Raw genomic sequence first — 17,691 nt, forward strand, 5'->3', positions numbered from 1 at the left:
CGTTACATGGTTTTGTGTAACTTTTAAAGAGAAGGTACTGTGGGCTACAGGGCTGAAGTATGGAGAAATGGCAATTTTGTTCAAACAAAATTCTTAATATAAAAAAGCTTTAAAGATATAAAATTTTTGTGAGGCTATCAGACACAAAACAGAGCTATTTTAAAACTAATTTCTTCCAATAAACCAGTATCTAAAGTTTATGATTCTCTATTTTAGTCAAAGGATAAAATAATAAAGAATGAATAACCACACACAAATTAAAAGGGGAAAAAAACCCAACAGGGTTACCCTAATCATGTTTAACTCATCTAGTGAACACAGTGTAAATAAATCAGCATGTAGGTAAGAATAAATATTTTTACATTTTCAAAAAGTCTGCATCAAGGTTCCACTTGAAAATCTTAAAACATTAATACAATATTGAGAGAGAGTCTTAGGCAATGCAGAGGGTATGTCTTTGAAATAGAAAAGAAAACCTGCAGGAGTGTCCCATGGATAAGGCCTGGCTAGGCCTGATTTTGATATTTTATAAATCATCTGTGATACCTCCCAAATTTTTTGGGTGGTACAGATTTTTTCCAGTAGTACAATAATATGTCAATGAGTAGAGCATGTTGGAAAATCTCAGAAAAATCACCTAAAGTAATATTTGGCAAATGAGCTTTAGTATAAGCAAAGTCAAGATAATGTACTTAGTTAAAATAATATAATAATAATAATAATAATAATTTAACCACAAACAACTAGGTGGCCTAATGGATAAAGTACTAGTCCTGGAATCAGGAATGTTCAATGTTCAAACCCAACTTCAGACATTTTTTATTATAGCTGGGTGACCCTCAGGAAATCATTTAAACTCTATCTGTATCAGTTTCCTCAATTGTAAAATCAGAATAATAATAGAAGCTACCTCCAAGGATTGTTGTGAAGATTAATCAACATAATATTTGTAAAGCACTTAGTACAATGGCTAAGACATACTAAAGTACTTATAAGTTTGTACACTTCCTCCTGTACTTAAGAATATTTTTGAGATATAATAATTTCCAATTGAGTGGACATCCTTAAGTTGGGAATAAGTTGGCTGAATAAGTTATGATATTGGTATATGAAGGTAATGGACTATTATTATTCTATAAGAAATGATCAGCAGGCTGATTTCAACTTTGATACACTTGGCTTTTTTCCACAGTGATATGATTCAAGATTTGTATATGATCAACACTGTGATGGAAAAAGCCATCCACATCCAGATAAAGAACCATGGAGACTGAATGTGTATCAAAGCATAGTATTTTCATTTCTTGTTGTTAATGCTTGTTTGCTAGTGTTTTTTCTTTCACCTTTTGAGCTTATTTTTCTTGTGCAGCATGATGAATAATGGAAATATCTTTAGTAGAGGTGCAAATGTTTAACCTTTATCTGATTACTTGTTGTCTTGAGGAGGGAAAGGAGGAGAGGAGAGGAAGAAAAATTGGGAACACAAGGTTTTGCAAAGGTGCATGCTTAAAACTATCTTTGCATGTATTTGAAAAAGTAAAGTACTATTTAAAAAGAGAGAAAGAGAGAGAATTTCTAAATATAGGAATTAGACATGAAAAACTGTGAAGCATTATTCTCTGGAAACATAGACATAATGTGTTGTTGCATACTAAGTTTTGTTAACAAAAGACCTTTACGAAGAGTTTTGAACAACAGAAAATTATCCTACCCTTGATAAGGAAAAAAAACACACCAGGTCTCTACTTGGATAAAGTGAGCATACTTTTGGTCATTGAACCATAATAACTCTTAGTAGCTAATGTATTGTGAAGAGTACCTAAAATAAAGAGATATGAAGCTCCTATGAGGAAAAAAAAAATTCAGTTTCGTTTGGCAGGAAAAGATGGATGTCAAAAGATATGACCAAAAGTTATAAAAGGTATGAAGGCTATAGTGGGATTCTGTCCGTCCCCCCCAAATAATAATAATAATGACAACAAAAACAATATAACAATGTTTGCCTAATTGAAAGGGGGGAACAAATGGACTTATTCACCAAATCCTGGCATCTCAATAGTATGAAATATTCCTTAAGTTATAAAAGACTAAGATTTAGGATTAAATAATGTTTTACAATAACTATAGGCTACGGAATTTGCTTAAAATATAAATAAGTTAATGGAAAGTTGTTTCATAGTGGATTAAAAGAAGGTAGGCTCTTCTGCAGTAAACTATAAGTAAGCTCTTAAGTTTGATGAGGAAAATGATAAGACCTTTCTACTATATCCTCTGTTGTTACCATCTGCTGCTTTCATATGAAGATTACCCTTTACATGGAAAATTAATTTCCTTAGTATTTCTGTATTTGGATGCTTTCAAAGCATGTGATACTCACTGGAGTGCCAGGAGGTTGAGCATGCACAGATGTTGGCTGCTGTTGAGACGGTTGTGGGGTGGGCACAGATTGAGGTTGTACAGGAGTCTGAGGCTGAGGTGTTACTTGGACCTGAGCTGCTGCCTGAACCGTAGGAGTACTCTGTGTTTGGGTAGCATTAGGTACTGAGCCAGGAGTTGGGGTGGGTGTCTGTCCTGAAGAAGAAACTGGTGTTGAAGGTTGTGTAGGGGCTGCAGGCTGAGGAGGAGTCATTCCAGGAGGTGTCTGATGCTGAATAGGTGGCATGCCAGCTGCTGTAGAAACTGGAGGTGGAGTCTGATGCAAAGGGGACTGGGTTACTGGTGGACAAGGTAACTGACTCCCCTGTGGACCCAGTATATTCATGGTATTAGGAAGAGCGGTGTTGGGTACTTGTCCCTGCTTTAAAAAAAAAAAAAAAGGGCAGAAGATGTTAAGATATTTTGTTTTTCAAGGGACCTTAGAAATAAAATCATTTTACACCTGAGAAAACTGAAGACTAGAGAAGTTAAGTGATTTCAGATGAAATATGGCATAACAGAGTATTGTATTCAAAAGTTAGGAGAGTAAGGTTGGAAGATACCTCACAGAAACGTAATAGCTGTCATCAGGGCTAACCTACTTAACACCCTTTACACATTAATTTTCTTCACATAGGGAAAGGAGAATTATTATTTTAACTTACATCAAAGGATTTGTGTTATAAATGTTTTGCAAACTTTTAAAGTGTTATATAAATGTGAGGCATTATTTTTCTTCAAAAGTCACCTAGCTTATGAGCATAAAATCACTAGAATTAGAATCCTGATCTATGATTCCTAGATCTATGCTTTCTACAATAACAATATAGATATGGAAACAAAAATGAATTAAATTCTGTACTTAGATGTTCATGTCTCAAAAAAATAATTATATTTGTTTTAAATAATGTCCGTTTGATGCAATATAAGAGAAAAAGGAAAAGTAGTAGAATTACTTCTTTATACAATTAACTGGAATAATTAAAACCCATAACAAAGAAACAACTTTTAACTCAATATAATATAGTGGAATAAAGCAGTTATAACTAATTTAAAGTATTATATAAGTGAAAGTCAGGTCAAGGAAATTCTGTCTATATTAGAAATTATTTGCCTTAGCATTATAAACTCTTAATTATCTGGCTCCTTTCTATCTACCCAGACTTACCTCAACCTACTCCCTACTCTGTTTTCTTGGCTTTGTGAAAGCCAAGCGAACTCCTTGCTTTATCCTGTATATATTACATACTCTCCAACCTCCATTACTATTCAGAATCCTCTCTACCTAGGATGTCTATGTTCTCATTCTTTCTCTCCTCTCCCTCTCTCTTTTCTTCTCTCTTCCCCCACCCCACACTATCTTTTAAAATTCTATGCACCTTCCTATATCTAGTTCAAAATGACACTTCATCTATACATTCTCTTTCCTTTCCTAAGGCTTTGTTTACAATTTTATATGCTATTTTGTTTTAGCACTATGCATGTATGTATATTGAATATCCCCTGCTAGATGGTGCTCAATGAGAGCTATAAATACCCCTTACTTAATCTGTTTCCCACAGATCTGAAACTGAAACAAACACCCTCTAAACCCCCAACAAAACAAACAAAACTAAGAGATTCTTTGAGTATAGAGTTAACATAACAATCAATGATATATAGTTAGTATATCATATTAAGTCCATGTTAGTAATATTTAATAAAACATAATTTTAAAAAGTCTCTTTTTCACACCTGTTCATTAATCTAAAATTTGCCATGATCAGAACTGATCAGTAGACAAAGATCAAATTTGCATTTTATTAAGCTTCTCCAATACTTCCAATTAGCCTCTCCTTGTCTTAATCCATTGGAGACAGAAATGACAAATCAGTCCAGAACACTATGTACAACAGGGTACCCGGCAACATCAATCCAAATCCAGGTTGCTTTTACATAAAGGTAGCCTATAATTGTATTATATAAATTTGACCCATAAAGAATAAATAGTAAAATCATTCATTGAAAATTCATTCAATTGAAAACTAGGAAAAAATAAGCTAACAAATATTTGTTAATGATAAAATCTCTAAGAAAGAAACAGGATTAAAGGAAGTAAGATTAAACATAATTCATCTAAATCAGGGGTAGGGTCATTTGGATATTTCTAACATCATTTGCAGACTACAAAATTATTAACTTAATGAACTCAAGCAGTAGGAAGTTGTAGCTGCCTGCAGTTATCTTGGCATGGCAAGACCAAACCATTTCATGGGCCTTTCTGTAGGCCAGAAGTTCCCCATCCCCGATCTAAATGTACTTAAAAGTTTAAAGGCCACAATTATTTTTACCTGTGCTACTCCTGCTTGTGCTGTTGACTGACCCATTCCTACATTGTTGACATTCATAGTCCCACCAGAGGGTGGAAATTGATTCTGTGGCAAGAACTGATTTTGGGTAGGAGCCTGAGCCATCATATTATTGGAATGAGCTCCCATCATGTTCTGTGGTTGAGGCATCCGGGAAGGAGACATTGCCATCTAGAAGTTTACAAATAACATGACAATCACTTAAAAGTTCTAAAGCACAGTTTAAGAGGTTAAAATTTCTCTTCTGATTAGAATGCTAGAATGTTGAATCTTGAAAAGAAAAATTTTTTCAGAGAATGAAGTTGAGGCCAAAGATGAAAAGGATCTTGTCTAAAATTAATTGGAGTTGTTTATTGAACTGGAACTATAAAATAACACCAAATTGTGATCTACAGTTACAAATACTGCTTTCTCATCATTCTAGTTAAGTTTTTAAAAAGTATCCAAAGAAACAAACTTTTTAGTGTTAACATTTCCTGACTTTATTCTAATTACATGAGAAATTATTCATTCATTCCTTATAGTCTCATATGGTTCAAAGTTCATTTGATTCTGTAATAACAGTGAAAATATTTTAGTCAGAGATCAAACTAGGACAAAAATAATCAAAGAGATTACCCCAGCTTCAAGGGAATAAGTGTCATATGTTCTTCAAAAAGTATCTAAACTCAACTATTCAAATCCTCTTTTTAAAAAAGTGGAAATTCAAAACTCAAATAATCAATATAGTAGAAAACTATGAAGATTTAAAAATTTTGATACAAACCGCTGGAACAGAGCCCATGTTGTTCATTTGGACAGGATGATTCATTGGGGAAGCTGCCCGAGGTCCCAAGGGTGCTTGTGACATTTGAACATTTCCTATGGACAGTGGATTAAACTGATTCATTCCTGCAAAAATGCACCAAAAACAGATTAGAAAATAGATCAATATGAAAATACTTTCATTATATTCCTTTCTAGGAAAAAACCCAATAAAGAGGTAAAATAAAATATCACTCAACATAAATCTTCCTTCTTGTCAAAGAATATTTGGAACCACAAATTTATGTTTAAAAAAATGGGAAGGGAAGAAAGTAGTGATAAGAGAGCTATATCTGATTTTTCAAAATTTCCAAAATAAAGAAGTAAAACAACTGTGGGATATGATCTTAAATCATAGAGGTTTGGGCAGGAAAGGAAAAGAAGTAGGGAGAAAGCGAAAAATTAAAGAGTAGCAAGAGAAAAACAGAATAAGTCTCCTATATGGGAAGAAGTACTAGAAAAGAAAGGGAAAGGCAGTAGGTGTGAATTAACAAAAAAGAGAGGAAACAAGTATTAAAAGGAAACTAATCTGTCACAACAATCTTTGAAAGGTTTGTGTGACAGCAGAGGATCATTCTAAAAAGACCCAAGTAACCCCCAAAGCAAATCTGCATTAAAAACCTCTGAAACCTGAATCCTATAGACTATGAAGTAGGTCTTCAAAAGAGCTGAAACAGCAGGCATCTGTTTATATGTACTGTTCTATATGTGATGCTCAGGACATAATTGTTGTTGAATTTCTCTCTGAATATCTTATTTCCTTTCACTATCATATCCAATCCTATTGTTACCAGCATTGGCAATTCTTCCACTATTTACTATTTCCACATTCATAACATTAGTTTAAGCATATTCACCTATCAAAGCTACCTAGGTGACTTATCTTGTTCCCTTTCCCAATCAACTTGCAACCTCAACCATGTCATTCCTCCTCCTCACAAAACAACTTTTGTAAATGACATTTCCTCCACCTGTTTCTTCAAATAAGATCCTCATTCCCCCCCATTCAAAAAATCATATAAAAATTCATCTTTTCACAACGTATAAACCCTAAATATAAAAAATTTTAATGCTTAGTAGTTAATGTTTATATGATTCCTTTTGGGTTACCTGCTGCATTTAACAATGTGAACTATTCTTTTCTTCTATACTCTCTCCTATCTAGGTTTTTGTCATTCTTGATTCTCCTGCTGACAACTTACTTTCCTCTGACAACTCTTCATTCATATAACACTCTAAATTATGGCTATTCCCCAAATCCTGAATTAAGTAAGCCCTTTTCTCTGCTCCTTCTACATTCTCTCAGTAACTCAGCAACTTCTATGGGATAAATTATCTATTTGCAGATAACAGATATATATTTTTATACATAACATGTATAGTCCCAGTCTCTCACTTGATCTACAGTATCACAAAACCAACTGCTTATAAGACATTTTAAACTTATGCCCCAAAGATGCTCAAACTCAATATATTCAAAACTGAAGTAATGTTCTTCTTCAAGAAATCCATTTTTTCCCCAAACCTTTTCTGTCCACGTCACCATACCATCATTTAAATCTTGCAGGATTATAACCTTAGGCATTATCTTAGATGCTTCACTATCTCTACCACCACATTAACTACTCAGCTGCCCAAATCTTGACATTTCTACTAAATTCACATCTCTAGAATCTTATCTCTTTTCTCCACTGACAGAGCTACTATCCTTTTTTCAGGCTGTCGTCGTCGTCGTCGTCATCATCATCATCATCATCATCATCTCCTCTTGCTTAGATTTTCTAAAACTTAATTTGTCTCCCTGCCTCATAGTATTCCAATATTTTATGCACTGCTACCCTATTTAAATGCAAACCTAACCATATGACTGCTTTATTCATTCAATTCCAATGGCTTCCTAAGGCTACCAGGATAAAATATGAATTTCTCTGTTTTGCTTTTGCACTTCACAATTTGGCCTCACCTTATCTTTCTCAAAGCTTACTGAACAATACTCCTCCCACAATCTTGTGATTCAGGTAACTGACTTTCCTTCTAAGTCTTTACATCTGATAATCCATTTCTCATTCCCCCATGTCTTTATATTGGCCTTCCCACATGTGCCTGAAATGAGAATCCTTCTTTACCTATGCATTACAGAGTATGATTCTTCTTTTAAGATTCACATCAAGCATCATTTTGCGAGAAACCTTTCCAGATTACCCCCAATTGTTCATGCTCTCTTCCCCAAACTATGACATTTATTTTATATTATTTTAATTTACTGGCATTATATTTATACTGTACATAATACATTGGTATTTGTTATTTCCATCATTATAAAATAAACATCTTGTAGTAGGGATTATTTTATTTCACTTAAACCACAGGTGCCTACTTGTGCACTTGGCACAAAATAGGCACTTAACAAATGCTCATCGGTTATGAACTTATACATAACTATTTCATCTTCTCCATAAGTGTAAAAAACCCAAAGACAAAAAGGATCATAGTTACTAATTTTATTTTCTTTCCATACTGTCTAATAAATCATTCTAAAGATACAATGAATTTTCAACAAAGACTGAAATGATGGTTAAGTCTCACAGACAAAAAGTGAAAAGAAAAAAACTTATATGAAAAAAGGAAGGACAAAACCCAAAGTAAAAACTATATATTAATTTTAAACAACTACAAACCTGGAGAAACCTGCATACGGTTCATAGGCACACTTGGCATGGTCATAGGTCCATCTGTAATGATAACAAAAGAATCAACTTTAAAATTCTAAAAGAATATTATTCACAAGAAAGGAAAGACTAAATAAGTTGTTTTGTTTTTTAAACAGTCAACTGGTGTGACAGTATGCTATACAATGACCATACATAGAATGTTTTAAAGAGTCTATAAAGAAAGTGGAATATTCAAATACATGGACAAAATGATAGTTGCTTCAAAAATAGACAATAATGTTTTATGGTAACAATGCACTGATATATTTGTGTGTATGCATACATGTATATGTATATACTCTTGTTTGAACTTTCAACTCTATATAGTAGCCAAAATAGATATTATTAAATTTGTTTTGCAGGAAAAAAAAATGAATTGAAACCATGAGGGTTATTAAGAGCACAGCAAACAGAAAACATGAAATGGATGGACTACTGACTTGCAATAAGAGATATAAGTATATACCTCCTTCCTCTCTTTGCAGAGGTAGTAGGAGTTTATTGATGTAGAACACTGCATATACTATTACACTAGAATGAAGTCTTGCTGAACTGCTCTCTCCCTATCCTCGACCCATTTTTAAAATCTTTAATTTCCCATTATAATCCTCTCTGCTCACCCATCCAAAGAACATCTCTTATTAGATTTTTAAAGTGGTATAAAAACAATATGTATCAATAAATGTTTTAAAAGAAAACATATGGAATGAAGGATGAAAAAAAATTGAATACTTACTTGGAGGTCTCACGGACTGTGCCTGGCCCATGCCAGAAGCAACCTGTGCAATACCTGGGGGTTGAGCCCCAGGGGTTTGTAAAGCTGGCTGATTAACCAAGATCCCTTGTTTATGTAAACGAGACCTTCGTTTTTCTTCTAATTCTTTCTGTATTTTATAGATTTTCTCTGCTAACAAATGATAATATTCGTCCTATTAAAAAAAAAAAATCAATACCAAGTTCTTAAGATATTATTCCATAAAATTCATCTTTTTCAAAAGTTCTAGCAGAGAATTTAATAAGGAAATTCTCACAAAGAGACAAATGAACATTATACATAAAAAGATGAATTCACATACATTTAATTTTTAAAACCATGTATTTTTGTTTAATGTCTTACTACTTCAATAATTGCAATGTAATCAGAATGACAAAATACTGATTCAATCAAAAATATATTTTAACAAAGCAAAGAGTATTCATTATATATTCCATAATTATAACAAGGCACTCCACTAAAAATGAAATAATTACCCAGATTGTTTTGCTCTCTGGCAACTCTCTAGAAAAAAAAGGTCTCAAGACATTCCAGACTGCTTGGATAGTTGGATATCAGTACATATCACTACAAAATTAAACCTACCCTGCTATTAGCAGACTCATACATGTCCCCTTCCACTTTCCTAGCATAAGCCACCAAATTCTCCATGCGACGATCCTTCAGGGCTGCTGGGTCAGGTGTTGGAAAGATGGCTTGGACACTAAAAGAATAAAACATTTAACAATATACACTTTGAAAATGATTTCATAAGCTATATAAAATAAATAAAAAATCTTATGTATTTTCTACAAATGAGAAATGTCAGAAGACTACCTGAGCGTTACTATTAGATTTTACAGACTTATTGCTGGGAGGGAATAGGGCTGTATGGGTATGTGTGTATTCTATAAATATCTGCTGAAAATTATATCATTTCACCCTAATTCAAACCAATTCCAAGATACTTGCTTTCTCAAGAATAATTTGTTAAAAGTAATCGTCAAAGATAATTTCTGGGAAGATATCTTAGATTTTACCATTTAATAGTGAAAAACAACTTAATACTGATCATGGTACCTTATAGTTTTGAAGTTAATGTAAGATGATTATGGCAACAAACTAAAAAAAGTCTTTAATCAGAAATGTAAAAAAGAAATCTCATTCCCTTGCCTCTAATACATCTTTCTTTCTACTAAAAATTTTACTACTATATTTAGTTATTTGAATTACACTTTTGCAATTAACTTTTGTGCTAAACCTCTCCCCCCAATATCTCCTACTACCCTCTCTATCCATAAAGAAAATCAATTGCCTCTAGTACAAGTAAAGACAACTTTAAGGGACACTGAACCAATTAGGTGCTATCAATTAATTTTAGGGTTGTTATAGTTTCCTGAAACAAATGGAAAAAGTCTGCAGAAGTTAAGAGTGCCATAATGTAAAGTACAATAACTTTGGGAATGTAGTCTAACTATGTGCTGATCTGAATAGTTGTCATCTCTATGAATAATTCATCCTATTTATGAACTATTCACAACTGAAGGAGTAATACTGTAGTTTTTACTTACAGTTTATGTACTAAATGGTTACGCAGGTCCTGAGTAACATGTTCATGCCAGCCTTTCCTAACTCCAGTGCTAGAAGGAGGTGCAGCTGTAGGCATGGTGCTGAGGCTTCCAATATTACCAGAATTGGTACCATCACTCATTAATGGGCTAAAATGAAAAGAAAAAAGACTTTTTATCTATCTGCGACAAACACTAACACAAATTTCATTTCAGAATGTTAACTTTTAGCCTATTTAATTTCTTCTATCTATCCCACATTATTTTAAAATGAATATTTCAAACTAAACTACTAAACCTCTTAAAAGTATTATAGTCAGTTAAAAAAAAATTAAAACCTTTTATGTCACATTTATAAAATATGTCTCCTGCTTGAATGCCTCAGTAGAATAAGAAACTAAAACAAATGAACAGAGAAGCTGCTAAGTAAGAAATGAAAAGATGAAAGGGTGCATGAATTTCATGAAAACAAAAAAGTGTGGGAGAGAGCAAAAACAAAGAAAATCTTAACGAACAAAACAAAATATGGTAGTATCTAGTTGAATCTGTATTATAATTCTAGTTTTATTTAAGCATTATTTGGATTAATAAACTGTACTGTTGAGTATTATCTTAGAAGGGCACATTAGATTTAATAACATGTGGAAGGAGACATAAGTACAAGAGCCTTTACATCTTAAATCAATTTATTATATATTTGCCAAAAAAGCAAGGAGGCAACAATACATCCCTACATCCCATCTTTATAACCAAGCTAGGATTCATGGAGAAACTGAGCTACCTTGGCTTGAATGTTTAAGAGTTGGTATCACACCATCAATTTCCTATTCCCAGTGAGATTAGGTTTGGAGGCCTTCTGCCCACCACAGACACCTACTGCCTAGCTTCTCCTAAGTCTTCACAACAAAAGGGAAGTCCTAAGCACCTACAGTTTCTGCCACAACACCTTTTCCTCACTAAACTGACCTTGAATAACATCAACCTGAGGAGGTGAGGCTTTTTCCTAGTTGTATTCTTGGAATGGATTTAGAGGAATCTTAAAAGGCCTTCTATTCTCTAAATCTTCTGTCTCCATTTACTGTCCTACTTAAAACCTATACCTACCTTTCCTTGTGTCAGTAGAATAATGCCACAAGTTCTACCTTATCAACTAGAACTCAGATCTGGGGAAATCAATAGTTCCTAACTCAGCACTTGAGTATATAAATCTTCAGCTCTACCATTCTTTGTTCTCTCAACGCCAGTTAGCTCATTCTTCCCTTCATCTTAAAACTTCTGCAAACTCACATTTATTTTATCTTACTGCACTTAAGAGAAATATGGCTTCCATAACATAAAATCCTACTTCTTATAATCCAATGGCTATTCCCATCCCAACCCTGCCTGGTATCTGTGACCAATATCGTTAGTATGAGATGTACCTTTTCTCTCATAGCCCCTGAATCCTTAAGCCAGGAGTAGGGCATATACTTTGCTCTTCACTGCTAACCTGCAAACCCTCCCCACAAGTTATAGTTCTTATTGCTGTTATCAGCATTTACACAGTGCTTTAAGACTAGGAAATTATTTCACAAATATTATTTTATCCTCACAACCCTGGGAGATGGGCACTACTTACAATTTTTTAAAACAGATATTTCTTAATGGAAGTAGCTTTGCCCAAGATAATATACTACAGTAAATGTATGTAACTACATATACATAAACATACATATACAAATAAATAAAATACAGACAAGATAAAATAGATGAGGCTGAATTTTAACTCAGGTCTTTATGCAGGTCCAGCATTTCCCTTCAACAACTAACAGCTTCTACTCCATCTGGCTATATTGTGCAAACTAGAATATCTACCCTCTAGATTATTTCCCTCTGTTCTCAAATAATTAAGTACTTCACAAAGTTTTCCTGTCTAATACAACCTCTCACATTTAAGGACTTCAAAATGCAAATGGATATCCTTTAGAATACCTATTTCAATTTCCCCATTTCCATCATCATTCATAACTAGAAACACTAAAATTCATCTATTACCTCATCCTACTCCTCCATGCTGGCCAACATAAAAGCTATCTCTGCTATGGTCTCTAGTCCCTTCATGCCTGCCCTACTGCTCTTTACTGGTTCTTTTCCTATGTACATGACCATTTCTCAGTCTCCTTTGCTGATCACAATTCATCCTTCACCTACTAAATTAACAGTATTCCCTAAAGCTCTAACCTACACTGTTTCTCATTAGTTGAGAATAGGAATTGTTTTATTCTTTGTACTTATACCTTATTGCCTAGTGCAGTATCTAGCACAGGATAATTAATAAATGCTTAGTGGACTAAATGGTGATTTCATTAGCTTACAAGCTCTTGAATTATCATTTCCATGCATACAGCTCCTAAATCAATCCATCCATACATCTTTTCTACATTGTTCTTCTCAAATCTAATTCCATGAATTACCAATTGATTAATGAACATTCTAGCCTCAATATCCTTTGAGGGACTTTAAACCTAAATAAACTCATGTTTTTGCTGAGATCTGAATTCTATTCTATACTCATCTACTTCCGGTGTATCCTTTCTGTTAAGTCAAATAAACAATAGAATCATACTCAATCTCTACTTTTCTCTAATATTCAACCAGTTTCTAACTCTTGTCTTTCCCATGCTCTCTACTCACAAGGCTATCATTTGCCAAGATTATAATAAATGCTCCCAAACTAGACTCCCTGCATTCATGTCACTCTTCCATTTATTTTCCACAAAAGTACTATAATAAGTTATTATGTTTAATCATGTCATACTCTTACTCGAAAATTATCAATGGCTTCTTATTGCCTGAACAATAAAATTACAAGCTCTTTAGTTCAGCATTTAAAACCCTAAATAATCTATCTATAGCACACCTTTTCAGAATTATTTCATAACAATATATGTCCATTCTCTCCTCACTTCTGCCTCTCAGAATTCTTCAATCTCTTTAAAAGTTGATTTTTTGGAAGCTTTTCTAGATTCCCCCAGTTTTAATACTATTTTACTCCTATTAACTAATGATATATCTGTTTGCTTACTGCCCTAGTAGAAAGCAAATTCTATAAGGGGAAGTATCATTTGTAGTTTTTCACTGGATCTACTCAGTACCTAGCCCATAGTGCTTTGCATACAGTAGTCACTTAATGAATTGAAGTGAAGACAGAGAAATTTAGTGACCAAGTATTAAGCGGCACTGCTAAGAGAAAAACAAAAAGAAATTATAGTATCATTTTAAAAGAAAGTGTGTACATATATATGTGTGTGTGTGCGTGTGTGTGTGTGTGTCAAATGATTTAGATACTAAATTATTAAATATTAAATAATCATGAGTTGCCATAACAATATATCTTTTTAAAATGAAGTGGGAAGGGGCAGACCTGGGATACAGAGATGAGTCAAAGAATCCCTACATAGAAGGTGCTTTGGTACTTTTAAACATTTATACCTCAAGAATTCAAATTCACCTCTTGGAAATAGAAACCTCTTTGGAAAACTGTAGGAAAAGAGTCCAGTACCAACACAGAATTGTCTCTAAAACCCTTTTGCTTAACACTTTACTCCTCATTTCCAAACATACACCTCTACACCTCCATTAATGGACACATACACACTTTTACAAAATTTGTCCTAGAAACACACTTTAACCTAATAAATGACTCTTTCTTCCCTCTGTTATCCTAAAAGATTTGATTTGTCTACAAATGTTTAATTGATATTAAACTAAATGCTTTGAAATTTTAAAATTCTGTCAAATATGACTAATAACAATCATCCATAAAAAGAATGCATGTTTTCAAATAAAAAGCATGTTTTTTCAAATACCAAATATCCAATACAGTTCAGAAAAGCCCCACAACCACAAAATGTTCCTCCAACAATGAAATGTCATAACAATGAATTTGACAGAAGATTCTGAATTGCTAGGCTCTAAGCAATATTTTACTCCCATTTTCATTCAACAACAAAATTTCTTCCTTTCTTAACACTTATACACAAATTAACTTTTCTTACTAGTCCTAAACTTCTAGTTTTATATTCTATAATACAATAATCTTACATTATTCACAATGCATATAATTATTACTAATTTGTGAAAACAAGAATCAAATGAGTAATAAGACTTACTTTGTTGCTCCAAGGGAAGTTGGAAGAGCAGTTTCTGAAATCAGATTTGGTTGTTGGTCTGTTGCAATCCCTCCAGTTGGAATGGTCATTGGATTAGTACCTTTGAGAAAGAAAAATTAAACTAATAAATTCTAAAAACTAATTATATTGCTATATTAATTATATTTAATCATTATTACATTTAATTCTACATTAACAAACAATGCAAAATTTTATTGAGATTAATTAAAAGTATCAAATGCTGAGTTCATAACCAGGTTTCTCAAATTTACTCTATGCTATTGCTGCCACAAAAAGTGAAGTGACTTTCACTGTCATACAACTAATTAAAATTAGGTCAAGAACACAGATCTTCTGTTAGTTTCTAGATGAGTGTTTCCAAACTAATCATTTTTACTGACAAATTATAACCAGCTAACAAAGACTGGCAAACTACAAATAATTTCAACAGCAAACAGATTGCTGCTTCTTAGTAAATTTATTATACTCTATCTCCATGTGTAGTTACATGAATCATAAGATATTAGAGATTCAATAACATAGGCAATGGAGTTCATTACCAATACCAAACTGAAGCAGCAAGGTAAATAAAAATTTTTAGTGTATTTATTCAATACATCTTTTTAAAGACATGTTATCATTTATGAATAAAACACTCAAATTCCATCAAAAGGAATAATGGCATGGATACTAGCAAGAATTGAATTGAAGTTGTAATTCAGTTCACTACTATTGGACAAAAAGTATCTTTTTTGACTTCTTCACCTACCCAATGCATTCAGAGTCCTCATCTGCTGGTGAGTTTGAGGTTGTGCTGGTTGCTGGCCAGACACTTGAGGCTGCAACTGTGTCTGTGGTTGGTTGCCATAGGGTAGTCCAAGAGCAGCATAAGCCCGTTGCATGGAGCTGGGATCAATTGGATTGGGGTTACTTAAAGTAGGAGTATTCTGTTGGCCTGAACCAACAGAACCAATGGTATTCTGAATTCCACTTGCCGGAGATCCCAAGATGGCTATTTAAAAGAGAGAGAGAAAAAGAAGGTAAAATGTCAAAATAACTCTTAAAAAGCCACAATATCATTAATTCTTAATAATATTACAAGAGCACAAAAGCAAATTACATAATCCTCAATCACAACTAGCAAGGAAAAAACCACCCATGAAAGGAACATTCCCAGATCTCAAACTATATAACAATCATCAAAAATCACCTAGTACTAGTTAAAAAAAAAAAAAAAAAAAAAAAAGAAAGAAAGAAAAATCAATCGGTGAAAGGAACTACATACGCAAGAAAGAAATGTATCTGAAAATACTGGTCCAGTATTAGAAAAATATAAGAAGGCATATCATCAAAATAAACTATTAGATGCTCACTCAATAAGACTTTATGGTAAAACTTGCAAACAGACTGGCACACAAAATAAGCAATTTTGAATACACAAAAATATAAAGCTTACATACGAATAAAACCAATAAAAAATAATGGGGAAAATATTTATACCACCTATAACTCACAGAAGTCCGAGGTCCAAAATAAAACAATCTTTAACTTACAAAAACAAAACAATTAAAGATGCAAATTGGCAAAAAAGGAAAAATAATGGAAATAGTCAATGATATTGTGAACAAATAGGCACATCAGTTTACTACTGTAAGAAATGAGAAGTGATACTAATTTAATTCTTGACTTTACAACTTTTGACCCAGAAATGAGGACTATGCATATATGCTTAAAAGGATAACAACAAAAGGTAATAAAATTATACTATATAGTACAATTCTTAGTAACATTTTATGTGACAGAAAAGAAACCAACACAAAGCTGATGTCTATCATCGTGGCAAACAACTGGGAGGAGGGGAACACCTACAACATATAATGTAAAGCAATATTACCATGCACTAAGAAATGCCAAAGATAAGGAATTTGAAGACACATTCGAAAGCCCTATATGAATAGATGCAAAGTAAACAGAACCAAGAAAACAATAAATATAATTATAATAATATAAAGAAAAAAGAGTATAATAAACCTTAAATTTAAGTACCAAAGGATGTAGTTTAAAAAAATCATACTTCTTCATTTACAGCAGAGTGAAGGCAGGAGACAACTATTAGAAAATATAATTCACACTTTCTGATGAGTTGTTTTTCTTTATCACAAAGAGGTGGGGGAGTAAAATGGCTATGATATAAAGACAAATATCACCATTTTTTGATTGTTGTAGTTCGTACAAAAGATGTGGGGGAAAGGGGGGAGGGGCTAAGATGACTATGTGTATATATAATACACACTATATATATTTATAGATACAATATACAGCATGTACATATAATACACACAAACAGTATACATATGCAATGTTGTACACACATATATGAAAATAAAATACATTGATATATTTCAGTATTCTGTGACAAAACCTAGGCAATCAAACTAAGAAAACTCAATTAAAAAATTTTTTTTCAATAGTATTATTTTACCAAATACATGTAAATATAGTTTCCAATATTTGTTTTTGAAATGTTTTGTGTTCCAAATTTCCTTCTTCCCTTCCTTACTGGCTTCCTCCCAGGACAGCAAGCAATCTAATACAGGTATTCAATTCCTTCAAGCATATTTCCATATTTATCGTGGACAACTCAAATTTCTGTGAAATGTTCTAGCCATTCTAAAAAGTGATTTGGATTATGTCTAAAAAGTAATATCTAAGAGTTTATATACGTTAAGCCATCAATATCAATTATCAGGTCAATAGTTTAAAGAAATTAAAGAGGCAAATGACAATACATACAAATTATTTATAGTAGCTTTTTTTTTTTTGGTAGGAAAAAATTGAGAACTAAGGGGATATCCATCAAATAGGGGAATGGCTGAACAAGTCATGGTATATAAACAGAATGCAATATTGTTACACTGTAAGAATAATGTACCATGGTAG

The 17,691-nt window shown here is 32.9% G+C and overlaps 1 protein-coding gene across 4 annotated transcripts in view; it reads right to left on the reverse strand.

Moving 5' to 3' along the window:
• CREBBP (CREB binding lysine acetyltransferase) overlaps positions 1–17,691 on the reverse strand; it is a 152,105-nt gene that overhangs the window by 39,151 nt on the left and 95,263 nt on the right. For 2 of the 4 annotated variants that reach the window (XM_074279993.1, XM_074279995.1), the window contains exons 6-14: positions 15,521–15,763; positions 14,752–14,851; positions 10,604–10,750; positions 9,639–9,756; positions 9,015–9,207; positions 8,246–8,299; positions 5,530–5,654; positions 4,746–4,934; positions 2,378–2,794 (exon numbers count right to left, since the gene is read on the reverse strand). In XM_074279993.1, the coding sequence (XP_074136094.1) occupies positions 2,378–2,794; positions 4,746–4,934; positions 5,530–5,654; positions 8,246–8,299; positions 9,015–9,207; positions 9,639–9,756; positions 10,604–10,750; positions 14,752–14,851; positions 15,521–15,763 (1,586 nt within the window). Of the gene's footprint in view, positions 1–2,377; positions 2,798–4,745; positions 4,935–5,529; positions 5,655–8,245; positions 8,300–9,014; positions 9,208–9,638; positions 9,757–10,603; positions 10,751–14,751; positions 14,852–15,520; positions 15,764–17,691 lie in introns of all 4 variants that reach the window. The other 2 variants (XM_074279992.1, XM_074279994.1) reach the window with 1 other exon arrangement.

This window comes from Sminthopsis crassicaudata, chromosome 1 (genome assembly GCF_048593235.1).
Source record: "Sminthopsis crassicaudata isolate SCR6 chromosome 1, ASM4859323v1, whole genome shotgun sequence".
Taxonomy (NCBI): domain Eukaryota; kingdom Metazoa; phylum Chordata; class Mammalia; order Dasyuromorphia; family Dasyuridae; genus Sminthopsis; species Sminthopsis crassicaudata.